Source organism: Brachycentrus maculatus, unplaced genomic scaffold (genome assembly GCF_059751285.1).
Source record: "Brachycentrus maculatus isolate JH-2025_06_01 unplaced genomic scaffold, ASM5975128v1 h1tg000750l, whole genome shotgun sequence".
In the NCBI taxonomy this organism is placed as follows: Eukaryota; Metazoa; Arthropoda; class Insecta; order Trichoptera; family Brachycentridae; genus Brachycentrus; species Brachycentrus maculatus.
Window position 1 is genome coordinate 27,692 of NW_028281480.1, and position 21,965 is coordinate 49,656.

Sequence of the window (21,965 nt, forward strand, 5' to 3'; positions counted from 1 at the left end):
TTCTTCAACACATTGTTCCCCAACAAAATGCCAGTCACGTTTTTGAGGATCAGTTCACTGGGCAGAGTAAAATCACATGCGTCGTCAGTCTGTCCGAGCGTACGAGAAGCCTCAGCGATGACGATCTGATTTCAACTTGATGCTGTAAAAATTAAAAACTGTTAATATTCTTCTAAACTAAGTGCCCTATGCACCATCGGGTGCATAGGGCACTGTATCGTGTTGGTGCAGTGTTATCTTGATGGTTAACAGATGAAGGCAATGCGATTGTAATTAAGTTAGGATATGCAGTATTTTATAACAACGTTATTTTGTACATCTTCTCTTCTTCTGCAAACCCTCATCCGCACCAGATGGTACATGGGGCACTGCATCATATAAACGCAGTGGTATCTTGATAGTTAACGCACGAAGGAAAGGTGATCAGCCCTCCGCTTCAGGTGCCAGTCCAGGGTAATATTGAATAAATATTAGAGTGAAAAAATCACTTATATTTATTTGACCCCCCCACTGGGAATCGAACCCGGGACCTCCAGAACGGTAGCTGAGCGTGATGACCACTACACTACGGAGGTGGAATGAAATATTTATATGCAAAGGCATATAAAATAAAATAGAAAATGGCATACATATGTCCTATTTATATATTGAAATCATCACGGTACCCCACAAAGTTGATGCAAAATTGACGGATAAAACCATCAAGATAACGCTGCACCAATGTATCAATTTCACACAGTACCCTATGCACCATTATGGGCTTAAAACACTAATGTGCAAAGGCAAATAGCCGCAAGTTAAAAACAGTAGTTTTGAGATAAACGCGTTTATAGCTAACTTAAAATGATGCTTTTTGCCAACACATGTATCAAATTAATACAATTTTGCGGCTATTTGGATAATGAATATTTCGGTAGAGGAAAGAGATGGAGCAGAATCTGTGATTGTATATGATAGAGGCCAGGTATAAGAATGCTTTGGGCCGTGTTACGCCAAACAGCCGCAGCTTGACTTACGGCCAGTTGCCTTTGCACATTGGTACCGCACCAAGAGCGTGTGAGTATTACGTTCATATTATTTTTTGACGTCTCATCAAAGATGAAGAAGAATATGGAAGTCTGGACATTTACGGGGCTGACGACCGTCATAGGCAAGTGATCACTTTACACACGTGTAACATTCACCGATTCTACCCATTATTGACAACCACACTACTCAAATTCTCGAAAGTTCTGTATATGTGAACGTATTTAGAAACCTTGTTCTTGAATCACTAGAACTTCACTAGAGACATCCATTGGTGAGATGTAAAGAAGCTTTTTACTAAGCGGAAACTCTTATATTAGTATGTGAGGTCCGAATCCTGGATTATAATCACACACATCGCTCACTCCTTTCAAGAACGTCATAAATCAAAATACTTGATTTTTCAGGAGAACTATTTTAAAGTTTAAAAATATAACACAATGTATTCAAAATAAATATGAAGTCACTTATTGAACTTTTTACTGTGCAACAGATCTTTTTAGGTAAAACCTGAAGGTTTTTTCTCTATTTGAAAAATATTTAATTTATTTATAAAAATAATTAAACAATACATTTTCTTCAAAATGCAAAAACAACACTTTCTGCCCTGTAGCGGGTAAATATTAAGTTAAAATATGCCTCTTTTGCTGGGATATAGTACATTTTCTGGGCATTCCGAAAACATGCACAACTGAAAATTGACGATTTTTGATTTATGACGTTCTTGAAAGGAGTGAGCGACATGAGATACGCCAGAAAATACCGTTTTCATTTTTATTATTTAAGCTCATAATTTGACCAGATAATTTATTTACAACATTTTGAGTGTGTCAATATTACCCTGGACGTTATTACGTTCAGTTCGCGGAAGACTGCTTCTTCGACACAGCAGCCGTGAGGAGCTGGAGACCTTCGGAGCCAGCTCCAAGCTCTTCCAGAACAGATGTCAAGTAAGCTAGAACAAACAAAAAAATACATATGCCATCAAAAGACACAAAACAGGAGAGATTTAACCTTTTAAACGCGTTAACTTTGTTCCTGAGAGACGCCCGTGCGCGGCGGTATCTCACCGTTTTTTGAATGATAACTTTTATCATGTATTTAGTTAAGAAACGATTTATTTTCCTAAACAAAAACGTTAAATGGGATTCATTGTGCCTTTTTGGTACTCTATAATACACGTGTGTTACATTATTCTTGAAATATATCGTAATACAAACAAATAAGATCGTAACATAAATAAATCAAAGCACGCATTGTGTGTCACTCTTACCCACTGGCGATGCGTAGCGTCGAGAGTGAGACAGATATAGGGCATGATTATGGCGCGGACTAATTACCGACCGCAAGAAAAATCAGGGATCTGTTGTTTTATTTATCCTTGTGATGTTACAAATTATTAGTCAGATATTTCAACAGATGTCATAAGGCCGAGGATTGACATATTATTTTATCCAAAGTTCCACACCATGAAAAAATCCCTCCAAGTTGAACTGAGGTTGGAAACTTGGAGCAAAGTAAAAACACATGTCGGTTATCACTTTACACACGTGTAACATTCACCAATACTGCCCATTATTGACAACCACACTACTCAAATTCTTGGAAGTTCTATATATATATATGAACTAATTTATAAAACCTTGTTCTTGAATCACTAGAACTGCGCTAGAGACATCTATTGGTGGTGGGCATTTACGGGGCTGACGACCCAGTAGCAGTGGGTTCCCGACAACAGCTTACCTATGTCCGCCGAGCACTTCCTCACTCCGAGACTGTCCATAGTAAGAATCGCATCAATTTTTGAAGCGACCATTTCACAGGCAGAATTGCACACCTAAAAAAAACAAATTTATATATCGTAGTCATACAGGAGTGCATTTTTTTACAAAAACGAGATCATTGACTATTTGATATCTTACTAGCTTAATATTGCCCTGAAAAACATCCCAAAGGATTTTAACCTTGGAAGTATAATATATTAAACTAACTAACTAACTAACCATCACGCCGCTTCCCCGCAGGGGTAGGCAGAGAGAATAGAGCGCCACACCACTCTGTCCTTGCAAACATTCTTTGCCTCTTCCACGTTCATGCATCTCCTCACACATACCCGCCGATTGTTACGACTCCTAACTTGACCACTTTCAAGTATTTGGCATACCTGATCGTGCCATGTTTTTCTCGGTCTTCCTCTGCTTCTTTTCCCACTAACATTCGCCTCATAAATTTGTTTTACCGTTCTTTCGTCACTCATTCGTTCCACATGTCCAAACCATCTCAACACACCTTTCTTAATTTTATCGATAATGCTTATCTCAGCTTTGCATCATTCCTTCCTTATTTCACTATTCGCACATCTATCATACATCGTTTTGTCGCACATTCTTCTGAGAGATCGCATTTCGACTGCGTTCAGTCTACTTTCATCCTTCTTTTACCAACTCCATGTTTCACTTCCATACATTAGAGTTGAAACCAGGACTCCGTTGTGCACTGCCAGTTTAGCTTCCGCTGATAAGTTTTTATTTGCTATAACTGATTTCAGTGCACCGTTCACTTTGTTCCCAGCATTCACTTATTAAAAATGTTTAGACCTGCAGGCGTTGGTGACAAAAGCGTATAATGTGTGCAAAGAAAGTAATCTATTGATGAATGTTAGCAAATCCAAAATCATGGTTTTTGAAAGAGAAGAATGCAGATCTGAATGTGAAATATTGGTAAACGGAGAGATTCTGGAACAGGTAGATGATTTCGTGTATTTGGGTAGTATGTTTTCTAGGGATGGAAAGATTGATAAAGACATAGAAAGGAGAGTGAATGCTGGGAACAAAGTGAACGGTGCACTGAACTCAGTTATGGCAAATAAAAACCTATCAGCGGAAGCTAAACTGGCAGTGCACAACGGAGTCCTGCTTCCAAATCTAATGCATGGATGTGAAACATGGAGTTGGCAAAAGAAGGATGAAAGTAGACTGAATGCAGTCGAAATGCGATCTCTCAGAAGAATGTGCGACAAAACGATGTATGATAGATGTGCGAATAGTGAAATAAGGAAGGAATGCAAAGCTGAGATAAGCATTATCGATAAAATTAAGAAAGGTGTGTTGAGATGGTTTGGACATGTAGAACGAATGAGTGACGAAAGAACGGTAAAACAAATTTATGAGGCGAATGTTATTGGGAAAAGAAGCAGAGGAAGACCGAGAAAAACATGGCACGATCAGGTATGCCAAATACTTGAAAGCGGTCAGGTTAGGAGTCGTAACAATCGGCGGGTATGTATGAGGAGATGCATGAACGTGGAAGAGGCGAAGAACGTTTGCAAGGACAGAGTGGTGTGGCGCTCTATTCTCTCTGCCTACCCCTGCGGAGAAGCGGCGTGATGGTTAGTTAGTAAAAATGTTTAACGACATTGATATTTATTTTCTTGCCCGGTAGAATATCTCATTTCTAAAATCCGGCCCGGCCGCTGAAAATGTCGGCCACCCACGGTTGAAAGCATCCACGTAAAAAAAGGGACAGATCATTCGTAGGGACTTACCTGGTTGAGGAAGTGATAAGCTGGATCTTCTTCGGACGCAGACAGCTCTCCTCGGTCCAGCATCGGCTCCAAGTGCTGCGGCAGCGTCAGCAGATATTGCCCAATCTAGACGAAACAAGAAAATTTGCAAAAACTAAACAAAAAGGCTCTTTTTGAGTGAAACTTCTCATGCTTTCCCTTCTTCTTCTTTTTGTGCCACCTGTAACGAAGATCGGCGATCATCATGGCTATCTTGACTACTTACCAGTCAGTGGTAACGCATTGAAAATGCTAGGAATTATTCTGAGTACTGCCAGGGTTTTCGAAAATACCCGCGTGCTGAGAACTCTTTATAACTCCTTGGTGCGAAGTAGACTCGAGAGCGGCTCCATGATCTGGGGGCCACACCAGCTTAAGTACTCTCTTATGGTAGAGAAAGTCCAAAAGAAGTATCTGAGGTATCTCTACATGAGAGAGTACGGCTATTATCCTCGGCTCTACCCGACCCAGTTCCTCCAGGGTATGCTTGGCTACAATAGTTTAGAGACTAGAAGGAATGTGTATTTAATTACGCATTTTTATCCATTATTGCGCGGTATGATGGATAATCCTGAAATTATCCGGAGCATCGATCTGTATGTTCCCGATAGTTACCTAAGACAGCGTCGGCATAGATTGTTTCACATTCCTATATACAGGAGCAACCTGCCGATGGTTATGCCTGTAGGAAGAGCTACCAGTTCCTCCAGGGTATGCTCGGCTACAACAGTCTAGAGACTAGAAGGAATGTGTATTTGATGAGGCATTTCTATCCATTGTTGCGCGGTATGATGGATAATCCTGAAACTATCCGGAGCATCGGTCTGTATGTTCCCGATAGTTAGCTAAGGACAGCGTGGGCATAGATTGTTTCCCATTCCTATACACAGGAGCAACCTGCCGATGGTTATGCCTGTAGGAAGAGCTACCGCTATGTTGAACAATATCACATTGGATATTGATCTGTTCCATGTGTCCGAAGGAGTTTTCCGAAGCGGGATTCTTCTACACCTTTAAGTCTTCTTGCTTACTTTTACTTTTAATATATACGCCTTGAATATTGTTTGTTATGTATATATTATTTTTTTATTGAATAAATTGAAAAATAAATTAAAATTGAATAGTGTGGTTAATGACATATTATTATAGGGAAGACATAGCACTTCAACATACGTTTCCGAAGTTCAAGGTTTCAGTTTCGGGACAAAAACACTTTATTAGTTTTGGCAAAGACATTTCGGGCCTGCTCTAATCTGCTTCTGACTTCTTGACTCGTGTCCCACTTTTCGTTGACTACACATCTCAGGTATTTGTAGCTAGTGCATCATTTAACCGGATCCACGCGGCTCGCATAAGCGTATGTGTTTTAACAAGACATGCCCCATACGCGGCTGACATAAGCGTTTGTGTTTTCACTTTGCTCCAAGTTTCGAACCTCAGTTCAACTTGGAGGGATTTTTTCATGGTGTGGAACTTTGGATAAAATAATACGTCAATCCTCGGCCTTATGACATCTGTTGAAATAGCTGACTAATAATTTGTAACATCACAAGGATAAATAAAACAACAGATCCCTGATTTTTGTTGCGGTCGGTAATTAGTCCGCGCCATAATCATGCCCTATATCTGTCTCACTCTCGACGCTACGCATCGCCAGTGGGTAAGAGTGACACACGATGCGTGCTTTGATTTATTTATGTTACGATCTAATTTGTTTATATTACGATATATTTCAAGAATAATGTGATACACGTGTATTATAGAGTACCAAAAAGGCACAATAAATCCCATTGAACGTTTTTGTTTAGGAAAATAAATCGTTTCATAACTAAATACATGATAAAAGTAATCATTTAAAAAATGGCGAAATACAGCCGCGCACGAGCGTCTCTTAGGAACAAAGTTAACGCGTTTAAAAGGTTAATATTTTTTGTTTTGCATGCTTTCCCTATGCTTTCATTTGGTCAAAAAACATCACTTTTATTAACATAGACGAAGAAGAATATGGAAGTCTGGGTTATGGCCTGTCATAGGTATGGCGCCCCCACATTGCACTGCACGGCCAGCCGCAAGGTAGACCTGTAAGAGATGGATTGACAGCTGGGAATCCACATCGCGGGAGGTTAATCCCTCTTGAAAACAGGCCACAAGGCCCACACTAAGCAGAAGAAGATGAAGACCTGCGTTAGGCTGGTTTTAGGGATCACTTAATGTAACATTTACCATTCTACCCATGATGATAACCCATACTCAGAGTTCGGAATATATTCTTAAAATTGACACCGCGTTCCACGTGTGAGTTCTGGGCACCATCTATCATTGATTTTAGAATGTTTTTTCTTTATTAGAAGAGACATTCATGGAATGTATGCAAGATTCTTCCCAAATGTTACTAAATTCGTAAAAAAAAAAAAAAAAATTACCTGCGTAACGTATTCCTGTGGCGATAGACTGAAATCCGGTAAATCCGACGCGTACTGCTCGTTATCCGACCATCCGGAGAGGCTTTCAACACCATCTAGAACAAAATATCAATGTGTTAACTAACTGGGTAACTAGCCATCCCGCTGCTTGGCGCAGGGGTAGGCAGAGAGAATACAATGCCACACCGAGCTATGTCTTTACAAGCAATTTTCGCCTCTTCTGCATTCATGCATCTGCTCATACATACCCTCCGATTATTCCCACTCCTAAACTGACCACGCCAATTATTTGAAATACTTGATCATATAAGTTTTCCTTGGACTTCTTCTATTACCAGCTACATTCGCCTCATAAATTTGTTTTACTGTTCTTCACTGGGGATGCCGACAACTGGGGATGTTGACAATTGGAGATGTTAGCAACTGGGGACGTTGACAACTGGGAATGATGACAATTGGAGATGTTAGCAACTGGGGATGTTGACAACTGCATATGTTGACAATTGGAGATGTTAGCAACTGGGAATGTTGACAACTGGGGATGTTGATAATTGGAGATGTTAGCAACTGGGGATATTGACAACTGGAGATGTTGACAATTGGAGATGTTAGCAACTGGGAATGTTGACAACTGGGGGTGTTGATAATTGGAGATGTTAGCAACTGGGAATGTTGACAACTGGGGATGTTGACAATTGGAGATGTTAGCAACTGGGGATGTTGACAATTGGGGATGTTGACAATTGGATATGTTAGCAACGGGGATGTTGACAACTGGGGATGTTGACAATTGGAGATGTTAGCAATTGGGAATTTTGACAACTGGGGATGTTACAATTGGAGATGTTAGCAACTGGGGATGTTGACAATTGGGGATGTTGACAATTGGATATGTTAGCAACGGGGATGTCGACAACTGGGGATGTTGACAATTGGAGATGTTAGCAACTGGGGATGTTGAAAATTGGATATGAAGACAATTAGGTATGCCAACAACTGTTTATGCCAACACGGGCGGTGTGATGACTGCCCTCACTCACCCAGATGCTGCGCTATGGGCGCCAGCAGCAGGCGCCTGGCGGTGGCGTGCAGGTGCGCCCGCAGCCTGGCAGGGGGCACTATGGGCGGGCAGGCCTGCTCCCCGTCCACGCGGAGCACCTCCGGCCAGGGGGCGGAGCCCAGGGCGCAGGGCGGCGCCCCCAGGGCCTCTGGAAGAGCGAGGAGGAAATTGAGAAATAGCAGTATTTTATTTAGCAGGATCATTCGTGACTCATATTGTAATAGTGGCCGATAGTTTGCGAGTTGACATAATTATGGTACGCGATCGAAACGACACATTTGTGCGTATCACTGAAAATTTCTTTTATGTTGAGATTATTTTAAAAATGACACATTCATATATGCAGATGTTTAAAAAAATCTCTTTTAAAATAACACATTCGTGGAGATCCTCACCAAAACGTTACATTATCAAAGAAACGCGTCACATATTATCATATATCGCTCACTCCTTTCAACAACGTCATATATCAAAAATCGTCAACTTTCAGTTGTGCATGTTTTCGGAATGCCCATAAAATGTACTATATCCCAGCAAAAGCGGCATATTTTTAACTTAATATTTACCCGCTACAGGGCAGAAAGTGCTGTTTTTGCATTTTGAAGAAAAGGTATTGTTTATTTATTTTTTTAAATACACTAAATATTTTTCAAATGCAGAAAAAACCTTCAGGTTTTACCTAAAAAGATCTGTTGCACAGTAAAAAGTTCAATAAGTGGCTTGATATTTATTTTTAATACATTTTATTATATTCTTAAACTTTAAAAACGATCTCCTGAAAAATCAAGTTTTTTGATATATGACGTTGTTGAAAGGTGTGAGCGATACATGTAAATAAATGTAGAATTTAATCCAATTACCGTGTTTAATTTTGGATATATTACCCAACAATTCAAAATGGAATTCTACCAACTGTCTGCAGTTACAATATATATGAAAATTAACTCCTATAATTGGAGATAATCCAGATTTGTGAACAAGTATTTGGACACACTCAAAATGCTGTAAAATGGGAAGAATATGTAATTTAACATACAACATTTTGAGTGTGTCCAAATACTTGTTCACAAAATCTGGATTATCTCCAATTACAGGAGTTATTTTCATATTATTTTTTGACATCTCATCAAAGATGAAGAATAATATGGAGTCTCTAGTGAAGTTCTAGTGATTCAAGAACAAGGTTTCTAAATTGGTTCATATATATATAGAACTTCCAAGAATTTGAGTAGTGTGGTTGTCAATAATGGGTAGAATTGGTGAATGTTACACGCGTGTAAAGTGATCACTTAAACCAGCCTATGACGGTCGTCAGACCCGTAAATGCCCAGACTTACATATTCTTCTTCATCTTTGATGAGATGTCAAAAAATAATTTAACATACTCAACCTATAAAGGATTGTATTAGACTCGTGAAGTTTAATAGTTACGCAGCCACACCGTCGAGTTGGCAACACTAGCGTACGGGACGCGTAACGAGACAAATTGGAACGGAGATTTCCGAGCGAAAGCGACGCTGGAACGGGCCGAGTTCAAAAACGCTGAGAGCTACCTAGTTTGCCGGAACCATCGGACGCTTTTATTGCGACTTTCATTTCGCTTCTTTGATTTATATAATAATAAATAATAATACAAAATTGGTACCTGAATCAAAGGGCTGATCACCTTTCCATCATGTGTTAACGCTCAATGCAACACTCCGTTTATATGATGCAGTGCCCTATGCACCACCGGGGTGCGGATAAGGGTTTGAATGAAAAAATTAATGAAAAGTAAATTAAACTGAATTTGAATAGAGGGTATTTTGTTCAGGCTTAAAAGCTTTGAATAACAGGGATTTTTGGGGTAGTGTTATTGCCTAGAATTTTCACTCATGAATTACATGAAATTATATAATAATAATAATAATAATACCCTTATCCGCACCCCAATGGTGCATAGGGCACTGCTTCATAGAAACGCAGTGTTATCTTGATCGTTTACACATGAAAGAAAGGCGATCGGCCCTCCGCTTCAGGTGCCAGTCCAGGGTAAAATTGAGTAAATATTACAGCTAAAAAATCACTTATATTTATTTGACCCCCCCTGGGAATCGCACCCGGGACCTCAAGTACGGTAGCCGAGCGTGCTGACCATTACACTACGGAGGCGGACTCCAACATCACACACTACACTCGGAAAGTATTCATTAGTGTATTTTTATATGAGATACTGTATATATTTTAGTAGCCGAGCGTGCTGACCATACACTACGGAGGCGGACAAATTTAATTTATATATATAGTATAAAGTATTTTTTAATTATCTAATCGCATTTGTATAAATAAAAGGACTAACTGCGGGTACAACATTCTTTAATTTCATTCTGGCACTGCCTCTTTACATTAAAAACGTGACCACCTAGCGTGGTCACGAAACGCGGCAACGTGTCGCCAAACCAAAAAAATAGCAATACGCTATAGTTACAATATATAGGATATAGAGAGGAAGATCCCCACACCATGGACAGATCATATTAAGGCAGCAGCAGGCACCTCGGTGGTTGGAGCGCTACGTGCAGCGCAGTCAAGGGATAACTGGGGAAGAGTCATTGCTTCCGCAATGAACAACCCTCAGCAATGAGGAATAAGACGGAGAAGAAAATAGGATATAGTCACCTTCTGTCGCCTCTTCCAGCAGCTGGTTTGCCTCGGTGACCAGGTTCTCCAGGTGAGAGTAGGTCCTCAGGAGAGACAGGCATCCGGGAAGCTCCTTGACTCCCACCCAGGTCATGGAGATCTCATCAATCAGCCACTGCAATGAGGAAGGACATCCGTAATTCATCCACGTCATCACAGCCATCGGCAGAGGCCACAGAACAACACAGCTCGGAAGTGAACCACGGAGTTGGCAGATGATGAGAGTAGAATGGATGCAGTCGGGATGCCATCTCTCAGTGCGGCAAGACCATGTATGGTAGATGTTCCAATGGTGATATAAGGAAAGGGTGCAAGGCTGAGATGAGCACTATCCATCAAACTAAGGAAGGCGGGTTGGGATGGTTTGGGGAGGATGAGAGTAGACTGGATGCAGTCGGGATGCCATCTCTCAGTGCGGCAAGACCATGTATGGTAGATGTTCCAATGGTGATATAAGGAAAGGGTGCAAGGCTGAGATGAGCACTATCCAGCAAACTAAGGAAGGCGGCTTGGGATGGTTTGGGAAGGATGAGAGTAGACTGGATGCAGTCGGGATGCCATCTCTCAGTGCGGCAAGACCATGTATGGTAGATGTTCCAATGGTGATATAAGGAAAGGGTGCAAGGCTGAGATGAGCACTATCCAGCAAACTAAGGAAGGCGGCTTGGGATGGTTTGGGAAGGATGAGAGTAGACTGGATGCAGTCGGGATGCCATCTCTCAGTGCGGCAAGACCATGTATGGTAGATGTTCCAATGGTGATATAAGGAAAGGGTGCAAGGCTGAGATGAGCACTATCCAGCAAACTAAGGAAGGCGGCTTGGGATGGTTTGGGAAGGATGAGAGTAGACTGGATGCAGTCGGGATGCCATCTCTCAGTGCGGCAAGACCATGTATGGTAGATGTTCCAATGGTGATATAAGGAAAGGGTGCAAGGCTGAGATGACCACTATCCAGCAAGCCAAGGTGTGTTGAGATGGTCGTCCTCTGTAGTTTGTGCCTTCGCGCATACCCTCCGCAATCGTAAGCAGCAGGCCTGGGTGCCTTATATTGTAGCCATCCTATTGGCTCTCTGTTGTGCTACTTTATTTAGTAAGCATCTAGCCTCTTCAGCCCTGCGTTACACCTCGTTGTTCCCTACATGTTCCGACCTCGTTCTTCCTACCTGATAATCCTTATACTATGGCCTATCCATTTGGCTTGCTGTAGTGTAACTTTATTTCTTAAGCATCTCAGCATAGATGAAGAAGAACACTGAGGCTCGTACGACAATGCATGTACGTATGCTGATCACAGAGCATTACTGGAATCACACACATCACCCAGAAACTGCACAACTCATAATTATAAAAAAACCAAATAACATTAATTTTACAACATTTTGAGTGTGTCCAAATACTTGTTCACAAAATCTGGATTATCTCCAATTACAGGAGTTATTTTCATATTATTTTTTGGACATCTCATCAAAGATGAAGAAGAATATGGAAGTCTGGGCATTTACAGGGCTGACGACCGTAATCGGCTGGTTTAAGTGATCAGTTTACACACGTGTAACATTCACCAATTCTACCCATAATTGACAACCACACTACTCAAATTCTTGGAAGTTCTATGTATATGAACCAATTCAGCTTTTTATTAAGCTTCTTTACATCTCACCAATAGATGTCTCTAGTGAAGTTCTAGGATTCAAGAACAAGGTTTCTAAATTGGTTCATATATATAGAACTTCCAAGAATTTGAGTAGTGTGGTTGTCAATAATAGGTAGAATTGGTGAATGTTACACGTGTGTAAAGTGATCGCTTAAACCAGCCTATGACGGTCGTCAGCACCGTAAATGCCCAGACTTCCATATTCTTTTTCATCTTTGATGAGATGTCAAAAAATAATATAAATATACCCATTGTTGAGTTAGATTATAACTGCATAATGAAGCGGCTAAAATTAATAAATTTTAGTGAAAGAAGGGTAATTACTGATCTGGTCCTGTTATATAAAATTCTTACCAGCCCTGATCTCCTAAATCAAATAAAGCTTAGCGTGCGTCCAAGAGGTACTAGGCAAAAATCTGTATTCCCAGTATTTGTACATAACGCAAACTGTGCCATGTTCTCTCCCATTCCGCGGCTTCACATGTCAGCCAATGCTTTTGAAAGTATAGATTTATTTAATATATTGTTATCCACCTTGAAGTGTGTACTTTCTCAGCATTTCTTCTCCATGCTGTAATGGATAAATGTAAACGTTGTGTTTCACTCTCTCTCGCTGCTCGCTGATATGGTGGGACTTCTCACTTCAAACCCTTATCCGCAACCCAATGGTGCATAGGGCACTGCATATAAACGCAGTGTTATCTTGATGGTTAACACATGAAGGAAAGGTGATCAGCCGTCCGCTTCAGGTACCAGTCCAGGGTGATATATTGAATAAATGTTATGGTGAAAAAATCACTTAAATTTATTTGACCCCCCCTGGGAATCGAGCTTGGGACCTCCAGAATGTGAGCCGAGCGTGCTGACCATTACACTATGAAGGCGGACATGGACATGGATATGGTGGTAGGAGACGTGTATTGACCAGTGCTTATGGGGGGACCTAAAAAGGCGCATGAAGAATAATAAATAGTACCTGAGCCGCGTACACGAGGTGCCTGTGCGCCGCGCCCCTGGACAGGGCCCTCCCCTGCAGGAGGCGCTCGCGGAGCGTGCGCGACCCGCGCGACGCGCGCAGCTGTAGGACAGTTCCAGCCTCGGAGCTGTTGATCTGGAAACGCAATGCGGACAAATGTATTTCCAGTTACGCTAAATATGTGAAAATTGTCCTATTACACTGGCCAACAATGATTTTGTATCTATTAATATATACTGTGACACGTGTTTCCATGCATTTTATTTAGACTATTTTTATTTTTATTTTATTTGAACTTTGTACAATATGTGTGTACATTGGCAGGCTTATTGCTATAAAGCAATATCTTCCAACCAAAAACAGACTGTTGGTGAATGTTACACGTGTGTAAAGTGATCACTTAAACCAGCCTATGACGGTCGTAAGCCCCGTAAATGCCCAGACTTCCATATTCTTCTTCATCTTTGATGAGATGTCAAAAAATAATACAAAAACAGACTAGTGATATTGGTCAAAACGTTTGATACCATATACGTATAGCTTTACAATATTTTAAGTATGTCCAAATACTTGTTCACAAATCTGGATTATCTCCAATTATGGGAGTTATTTTTCATATTATTTTTTGATATCTCATCAAAGATAAAGAAGAATACGGAAGTCTGGGCGTTTACGAGGCTGACGACCGTCATAGGCTAATTTAAGTGGTCACTTTGCACATGTGTAATATTAACCAATTCTACCCATTATTGACCAGTGCCTCCGCCTCCATAGTGTAATGGTCAGCACGCTCGGCTACCGTTCTGGAGGTCCCGGGTTCGATTCCCAGTGGGGGTCAAATAAATACAAGCGATTTTTGCACTGTAATATTTATTCATATTACTCTGAACTGGTACCTGAAGCGGAGGGCTGATCACCTTCACTTCATGTGTAAAAGATCAAGATAACACTGCGTTTATATGACGCAGTGCCCTGTGCACCATTGGGGTGCGGATAAGGGTTTTTTTATTTTATTTATTTATTGACAAGCACACTACTCAAATTCTCGGAAGCTCTTTATTATAAGAAATAGTGGTATTTACTAAGTAAAACATTAATTAAAAATGGATAGATTTTACCACAAAGTGACTGCCGAATCAATTAATGAAATTTTGATGACTGATTTGGACTTCGAACTCCTACTCCTTCTCACTCCTTTCAACGACGTCATATATCAAAAAACTTGATTTTTCAGGATATTGTTTTTAAAGTTAAAAAATATAATAAAATGTATAAAAAATAAATATCAAGCCACTTATTGACCTTTTTACTGTGCAACAGATCTTTTCAGGTAAAACCTCAATGTTTTTTCTCCATTTATAAAATATTTGGTATATTTAAAAATATAATTAAACAATACATTTCTTCAAAATGCAAAAACGACACTTTCTGCCCTGTAGCGGGTAAATATTAAGTTAAAAATATGCCGCTTTTGCTGGGATATAGTACATTTTCTGGGCGTTCCGAAAACATGCACAACTGGAAATTGTCGATTTTTGATATGTGACGTTGTTGAAAGGAGTGAGGGGTATGATGCATGACTCACGTCCACAGCGGGTGTTGGGCCTAGATCCTCGGCCATTGCTGCCGCCAGGATCGTCCCCAGACTGGAGAGGCCGCTGCGTACCGGAGAGTATATCGCCCGAGCGAAGTCGTTCAGCTCTTCCGTCGGTATAGAACCTGCGACAGAACAACATCTTGTGGTTCAGCATACTAAACACACCATCATCATGGTGTGTTTAGTATGGGTTTAGTTGTGTGGTTGCCTGCTAAACGTGGGGTCTGCCGACTGCTAGCAGCCTCCACTAACTGCTAAGGATTTCATCATCATCTTCTAAAGGCAGCGCCTTGTTGTGTCAGCCACTTGTCTCTGTCAGTCGCCATCCTCTTGAGCTGCGAATAGGAGGAGACGTCCATGAGCCGCTTCAAATCCTGGAAGTATGAAGTTCTTGGGCGGCCTCTTGTTCGTTTTCCCAAGATTCTTCCTTCGAAGATGTTGCTAAGAAAGGTGCTATGTCTAATTGAGTGCCCTATTAGCTTGGCCTTCCTCCGCTAAGGATTTATCTAGCGATATAATTGTGTCGCCTACTTTAAAAAACCGCCAGATCCACGTCGATTTTACAAAAAATGTTAAAATTATCCGGTAACGGTCGACAGTCCGCCTTCTCCCGAGGAGTGCAACGAGGTTTCCTCCCAGCAATGAGCAAATGCTGACAAGGTCCCGATTGGCCCACACTAGATTATCCCTCCTGTTCCCAACACAGATTCAAATAAAACACGATCATAGCTAGAAGAAACAAAAATCCACTAAATGGCCTTTAAGCCTTGTACATAATTCAATTTCAATTTCAAACCCTTATCCGCACCCCAATGGTGCATAGGGCACTGCGTCATATAAACACAGTGTTATCTTGATCGTTAACACACGAAGGAAAGGTGATCAGCCCTCCGCTTCAGGTACCAGTCCAGGGTAATATTGAATAAATATTAGAGTGGAAAAATCACCCCCCCTGGGAATCGAACCCGGGACCTCCAGAACGGTAGCCGAGCGTGCTGACCATTACGCTACGGAGTTGGACAAATAAGCAAGGTAAATAATAAATGCGACTCCCATCCAAAAAAAGGCGTAACCTAACGTGACCTACCCTTGCCTTGGTCCATGGCGGAGACTTCGCTGGCGTAGTGATCGCAGGCAGCCAGGAGCTGCTGCAGCTCCTCGGGGCTGCAGGAGCCCCCCGAGCAGCCCTCCTTCAGCAGTGGGGCCTGCAGGCGCAGCACCCAGGACAGGTGCCCCTCCCCCGGGCAGGCCTGCGGCAGCCACTCCAACTGAGTACGGAAAATAATCACATTTTATTGTGACAATTACATTTTGTCGAAACAATCACGTTTTGTCAACACAATAATATTATGTAAATATTACATTTTGTCAAGACAATCACATTTTGTCAAAGCAATCACATTTTATCAATATAATTACATGTTGTCAAGATAATCACGTTTTATCAAAACAATCACAAAATATTTGGTTAATATGATCACAATTTATCAAAATAATCATATTTTGTTAAGACCATCATATTTTCTCATGACAATCACATTTTGACAAGACAATCACATTTTGTCAAGAAAAATCTAGTTATGTAATGACAATGACATTTTATTTATTGTTTCGGTATTAACTTTGTGGTAAGACATGTTACAATGATTAAAGAAAACACTTCGTTTTTTACCACTTGAGTTTTATTATAGACTTCATGTTTCAGAAGTTAAACTTCCATCATTCAGGTCTGTATAATAACATTACGTTATTATACAGACCTGAATGATGGAAGTTTAACTTCTGAAACATGTAGTCTATAATAAAACTCAAGTGGTAAAAAACTAAGTGTTTTCTTTAATGACATTTTGTCATGACAATGACATTTTGTCATGGCAATGACATTTTGTCATGACAATGACATTTTGTCACGACAATCACATTTTGTCAAAACATGATTGTTTGTGATTATTTGGAGAAAGCATTTTCAAAAAATGTGATCATTTTGACAAAGCTATCACATTTTGTCAATCACCCGACCGTTTGGACACAGCAGCTGTCCAGAGCATGTTAAAATTCTGACCCACTAGACAGACAAATAGTCCTCACAAACAAACGACAAAAGCCACCCGAAGGAACTGGTAGCCTCGGCATCTACGTGCACAAATCGAAAGTACCTGATGGGCGGCGTGCCTCAGCAGCGCGGCGTGGAGGTCCCTCAGCTGCGCGGGGCTCCGCACGCTGTCCGCGGTGATGCGGCTGCGCAGGGCTGCGGCCTCGCACCTGGCGCGGTACACGGAGAGCGCAGGGAGGCGGTTCATAGCCGCAAACGCCCACCACAGCTGGCGGCATCGCTCTGGGCGAAAATAAACATGTATTTTATGCATTGGTGCCGCAGCACAAGGGCGTTAACTGTGTGCCTAGCGCGCGGCTGGGACTATCCGAGCTGGCACAGACTGTATGGCATATGCACGCCTTGGAGAATCCGAGCTAGCATAGACTGTGCGCCATATGCACGACTGAGAGTATCCAAGCTGGCGTATACTTTGTTCCACCCGCGCGACTGGCACTATCCAAGCTAGCACAGACTGTGTATCATAGCACGACTGGCTCAATCTTTTTCTAACACAATCTGTATGCCAGTGTGCGACTGGGACTATCCAAGCTAGCACAGACTTAGTGCCATATGCACGCCTGGCACAATCTAAGCTGGCACAGTCTGTGTACCATATGCACAACTTGCATACTCTTTTTTGGCACATACTGTGTGCCATATGCACGATTGGTACTAAATAAGCTGGGACTGTCTGTGTGCTCTATGCACTCTTAGTACCATCCAAGCCAGCATAGATTGTGTGCCGTATGCACGCCTGGCACTATTCAAGCGGGCACATACTGTGTGCCGACCCGGGATTGAAAGTAATTTTACCCGTCTGCCTCCCGGTGAAAGATTCTACGACGACAGGACTCAACAGGGCTTCGAACCTGTTCCGGAGTCCTTCCAGCTGCAGCCTTTTATCCTCATGGTCAGAAGTCCCGGAGAGGACCTGGAACAAATCTGAATCAACCACCAGACTACATGGGTACTCACGCAGTTGCGGGATGTTGTTGTCACCACTGTGTCATCAACATACCCACATTCCTTTGTATTTTTTAACCCTTTCAGGACAACTGGTTACTGCTCCTAACCACAAATTGTAAATAAATTGTCAAAGTGCCTACAGGTTTCTAGTTAGAGCCATAGTGCAATATGTGTTGCCTATGTAACAGAAATAGTGCTTGTATATATCGCTCACTCCTTTCAAGAACGTCATAAATCAAAATACTTGATTTTTCAGGAGAACGTTTTTAAAGTTTAAAAATATAACACAATGTATTAAAAATAAATATCAAGCCACTTACTAAACTTTTTACTGTGCAACAGATCTTTTTAGGTAAAACCTGAAGGTTTTTTCTCCATTTGAAAAATATTAAGTATATTTAAAAAAAATAATCATACACCTTTTATTAAAAATGCAAAAACAACACTTTCTCTCCTGTAGCGGGTAAATATTAAGTTAAAAATATACCTCTTTTGCTGGGATATAGTACATTTTCATGGCATTCCGAAAACATACACAACTGAAAATTCACGAATTTTGATTTATGACGTTCTTGAAAGGAGTGAGCGATATTTCATGTTGGTATCATTGTCTTGGAGCTTATTTCAGACTTTGTCCGCCTCCGTAGTGTAATTTGAAACATTTTAAACAAAATGGTAAAGACCCCGGTCTTTTCACATGGTAAAGACCCCGGTCTTTTCACATTTTGTCTAGCTTAGACATGGCACTTTTGGCGATAGCGATAGGACGTCTAATCTCTCCTTCACAAAAGAGGAATGTACTATAAATATGAAAAAATTATGTGGTTCAGGCTATCTAAAAACGGGACGGTCCCGTTCAAAACACTCATGGTCACGTATGGTCACTTTGACATACTGCATAGACGAGAGCCTATCTCTCAATTCAATAAAAATATTATTTAAAACGATAATTTAATTTTTTATGTCCGCCTCCGTAGTGTAATGGTCAGCACGCTCTGCTACCGTTCTGGAGGTCCCGGGTTCGATTCCCAGGGGGGGTAAAATAAATACAAGTGATTTTTTCACTGTAATATTTATTTAATATTACCCTAAGATGATACCTGAAGCGGAGGGCTGATCACCTTTCCTTCATGTGTAAACGATCGAGATAACACTGCGTTATATGACGCAGTGCCCTATGCACCATTAGGTGCGAATAAGGGTTTTTATTTATTGATTTATTTTGCGAGTGGCGGGAATCGAACCCGCGACGCCAGTATCGCAGTCGAGCCTCTACTTAACTGCGCCACAGCGCCTGCATTACAGTACAAAGTGGAAATATGCAATTTGGGACTACCTCCATGCACTCGTTCATGTCGTCCATGAGTTTGGTGATGCCGGCTAGGTCCATGGTGTCGCCGGACTCCAGGATGGTCTCCAGGTTCCCGGCTAGTGCGGCCCATTTGTCGGCTTCCCGGAGCGCCTGTCGCGCCACCTGGAAGAGCAGCAAAGCTAAACTTGATATTGAGCTAAGAAAACGATGTATGATAGCTGTTCGAATGGTGATATAAGAGAGAATGTAATACGGAATTGAGAAAAAAAGTGTGTTGAGATGGTTTGGACATGTGAAGAGCTTCACAAGGCAGTGTTATCTTGATCGTTAACACATGAAGAAAAGGTGATCGGCCCTCCGCCTCAGGTACCAGGTCATGGGTAAATACTGAATACATATGTGGCTTGTGGGTCTCTGCAATTTATTTAATATTTTTTTTGAATGTTTAAAATTGTTACTTGAATAATTCATTCAATTCAAACCCTTATCCACACCCCAATGGTCCATAGGGCACTGCATTATATAAACACAGTGTTATCTTGATTGTTAAAACAAGAAGGAAAGGTGATCAGCCCTCCGCTTCAGGTACCAGTCCAGTGTAATATTGAACAAATAACAACAAATAACAAAACCCTTATCCGCACCCCAATGGTGCATAGGGCACTGCTTCATACAAACGCAGTGTTATCTTGATCGTTTACACATGAAGGAAAGATGATCAGCCCTCCGCTTCAGGTACCAGTCCAGGGTAGTATTGAATAAATATGACATTAAAAAAATCACTTATATTTATTTTACCCCCCTTGGGAATCGAACCCGGGACCTCCAGAACGATAGCCGAGCGTGCTGACCATTACACTACGGAGGCGGACAACCAGAAACAGTCTTGCTAATATTTGTGTCATAAGTATGGCCAGGTCAGGCGTTAGATTTCAAGTGCGGTGCGGCTGAAGACCTTGCGGTTACCTCCAGTTTTGTCTTGAGTCGGTCGGTCCTCTGCAGCGTCAGCAGCGGCTGGCCGGCGGCCCTCTGGGCCTCCTCGATGGCCTGCTGCAGCGAGGAGCAGCGGCCCTGCAGGCCCCTGGCGCCGCCCTGCGCCGAGCCCGTCTCCCTGATGAGGTGCGGCAGCCCGAACATCACCTGAGGAGTTCCCGAGATGAGTACAGAGGTGATTTGCGAAGTATAAATACAGATCTACATATTTTTTTTGTACTGGGCTCAAGTAACACATAACTTCTGTGCAGGCTGAGGATCGGACACACTATACTCGCATCCCACCTCAAAAAAATTAACATACTAATTTTTTTGATTATGCCCGTGTGGAGAGGAGGATGAGACTGCTGACCACATATGATCGATAATCCTGAAATTATCCGGAGCATGGAGCGAAACATGGAACTGGCAAAGGAAGGATGAAAGCAGAGTGAACGCTGTTGAAATGCGCTCCCTCAGACGAATGTGTGGAAAATCATTGTATGACAGAATTAAAAACGATGATATAAGAAAGGAATGTAAGGCTGAACAAGGAATAATTGAAAAGATTAGGAAGAGCTCTTTGCGGTGGTATGGAAATGTGGAGCGAATGGATAGCGAGAGAATGACTAAGAAAATATATGTGGCGAATGTGAGAGGGAAAACAGAACATGGACGACCGAAAAAGACTTGGCACGATCAGATCAATCAGAACCTAAAATCTGGCGGTGTCAAAAGTCTGCGTAATCGGACGGCATGTATGACTAGATGTATGGATGTGAAGGAGGCGAGGAGTGTATGTCAGGACAGAAGAGTTTCATCCTCTCTGCCTACCCCTGCGGGGAAACGGCGTGATGGTAGTAGTAGTAGTAGTAGTATCCGGAGCATTAGTCTGTATGTTCCCGATAGTTACCTAAGACAGCGTCGGCATAGATTGTTTCACATTCCTATACACAGGACCAACCTGCCGATGGTTATGCCTGTAGGAAGAGCTACCGCTATGTTGAACAGTATCACATTGGATATTGATCTGTTCCATGTGTCCGAAGGAGTTTTCCGAAGCGGGATTCTTCTACACCTTTAAGTCTTCTTGCTTACTTTTAATATATACGCCTTGAATATTGTTTGTTATGTATATATTATTTTTTTTATTGAATAAATTGAAATTGAAAAATTGAAATATGTTTTGACTGCCCCTTACTCCCTAACCTCGAGTTCATTCAGGACATTTGGTCGGAGGGTTTATCCTTCCCGCTGAATGTCCACCAGCTTTTACCAATCAACTCCAAAAATATTAATAGTGCAGTCATTGAACATGTAAAAAAGTATGGCAAAAACGTGTAACCCCAAGTAAAATCATTAAAAAAAAATTGTTCAAGTAAAATCAGTAGTATGACATGTCGCTCACTCCTTTCAAGAACGTCATAAATAAAAAATCGTCACTTTTTAGTTGTGCATGTTTTCGGAATGCCCAGAAAATGTACTATATCCCAGCAAAAGCGGCATATTTTTAACTTAATATTTACCCACTTTAGGGCAGAAAGTGTTGTTTTCTAAATAATTTTAGGGCTTTCGAAACATTGCACAACTAAAAAGTGACGATTTTTTATTTATGGTTTTGAAAGGAGTGACGCGCTGTATA

At 41.4% G+C, this 21,965-nt stretch overlaps 1 protein-coding gene across 2 annotated transcripts in view; it reads right to left on the reverse strand.

The window, feature by feature from the left end:
• Positions 1–2: 2 nt before the first annotated feature.
• LOC148300315 (conserved oligomeric Golgi complex subunit 7-like) overlaps positions 3–21,965 on the reverse strand; it is a 32,970-nt gene continuing 11,007 nt past the window's right edge. The window contains exons 6-19 of one of the 2 annotated variants that reach the window (XM_088274952.1): positions 20,318–20,491; positions 19,376–19,513; positions 17,887–18,004; positions 17,135–17,313; positions 16,066–16,246; positions 14,967–15,100; positions 13,382–13,516; positions 10,730–10,865; positions 8,052–8,219; positions 7,012–7,106; positions 4,571–4,675; positions 2,770–2,863; positions 1,867–1,981; positions 3–142 (exon numbers count right to left, since the gene is read on the reverse strand). In XM_088274952.1, coding sequence (XP_088131078.1) covers positions 1,884–1,981; positions 2,770–2,863; positions 4,571–4,675; positions 7,012–7,106; positions 8,052–8,219; positions 10,730–10,865; positions 13,382–13,516; positions 14,967–15,100; positions 16,066–16,246; positions 17,135–17,313; positions 17,887–18,004; positions 19,376–19,513; positions 20,318–20,491 — 1,755 coding nt within the window. In that variant the 3' untranslated portion in view covers positions 3–142; positions 1,867–1,883. The remainder of the gene's footprint in view (positions 143–1,866; positions 1,982–2,769; positions 2,864–4,570; positions 4,676–7,011; positions 7,107–8,051; positions 8,220–10,729; positions 10,866–13,381; positions 13,517–14,966; positions 15,101–16,065; positions 16,247–17,134; positions 17,314–17,886; positions 18,005–19,375; positions 19,514–20,317; positions 20,492–21,965) is intronic. The other variant, XM_088274954.1, reaches the window with a different exon arrangement.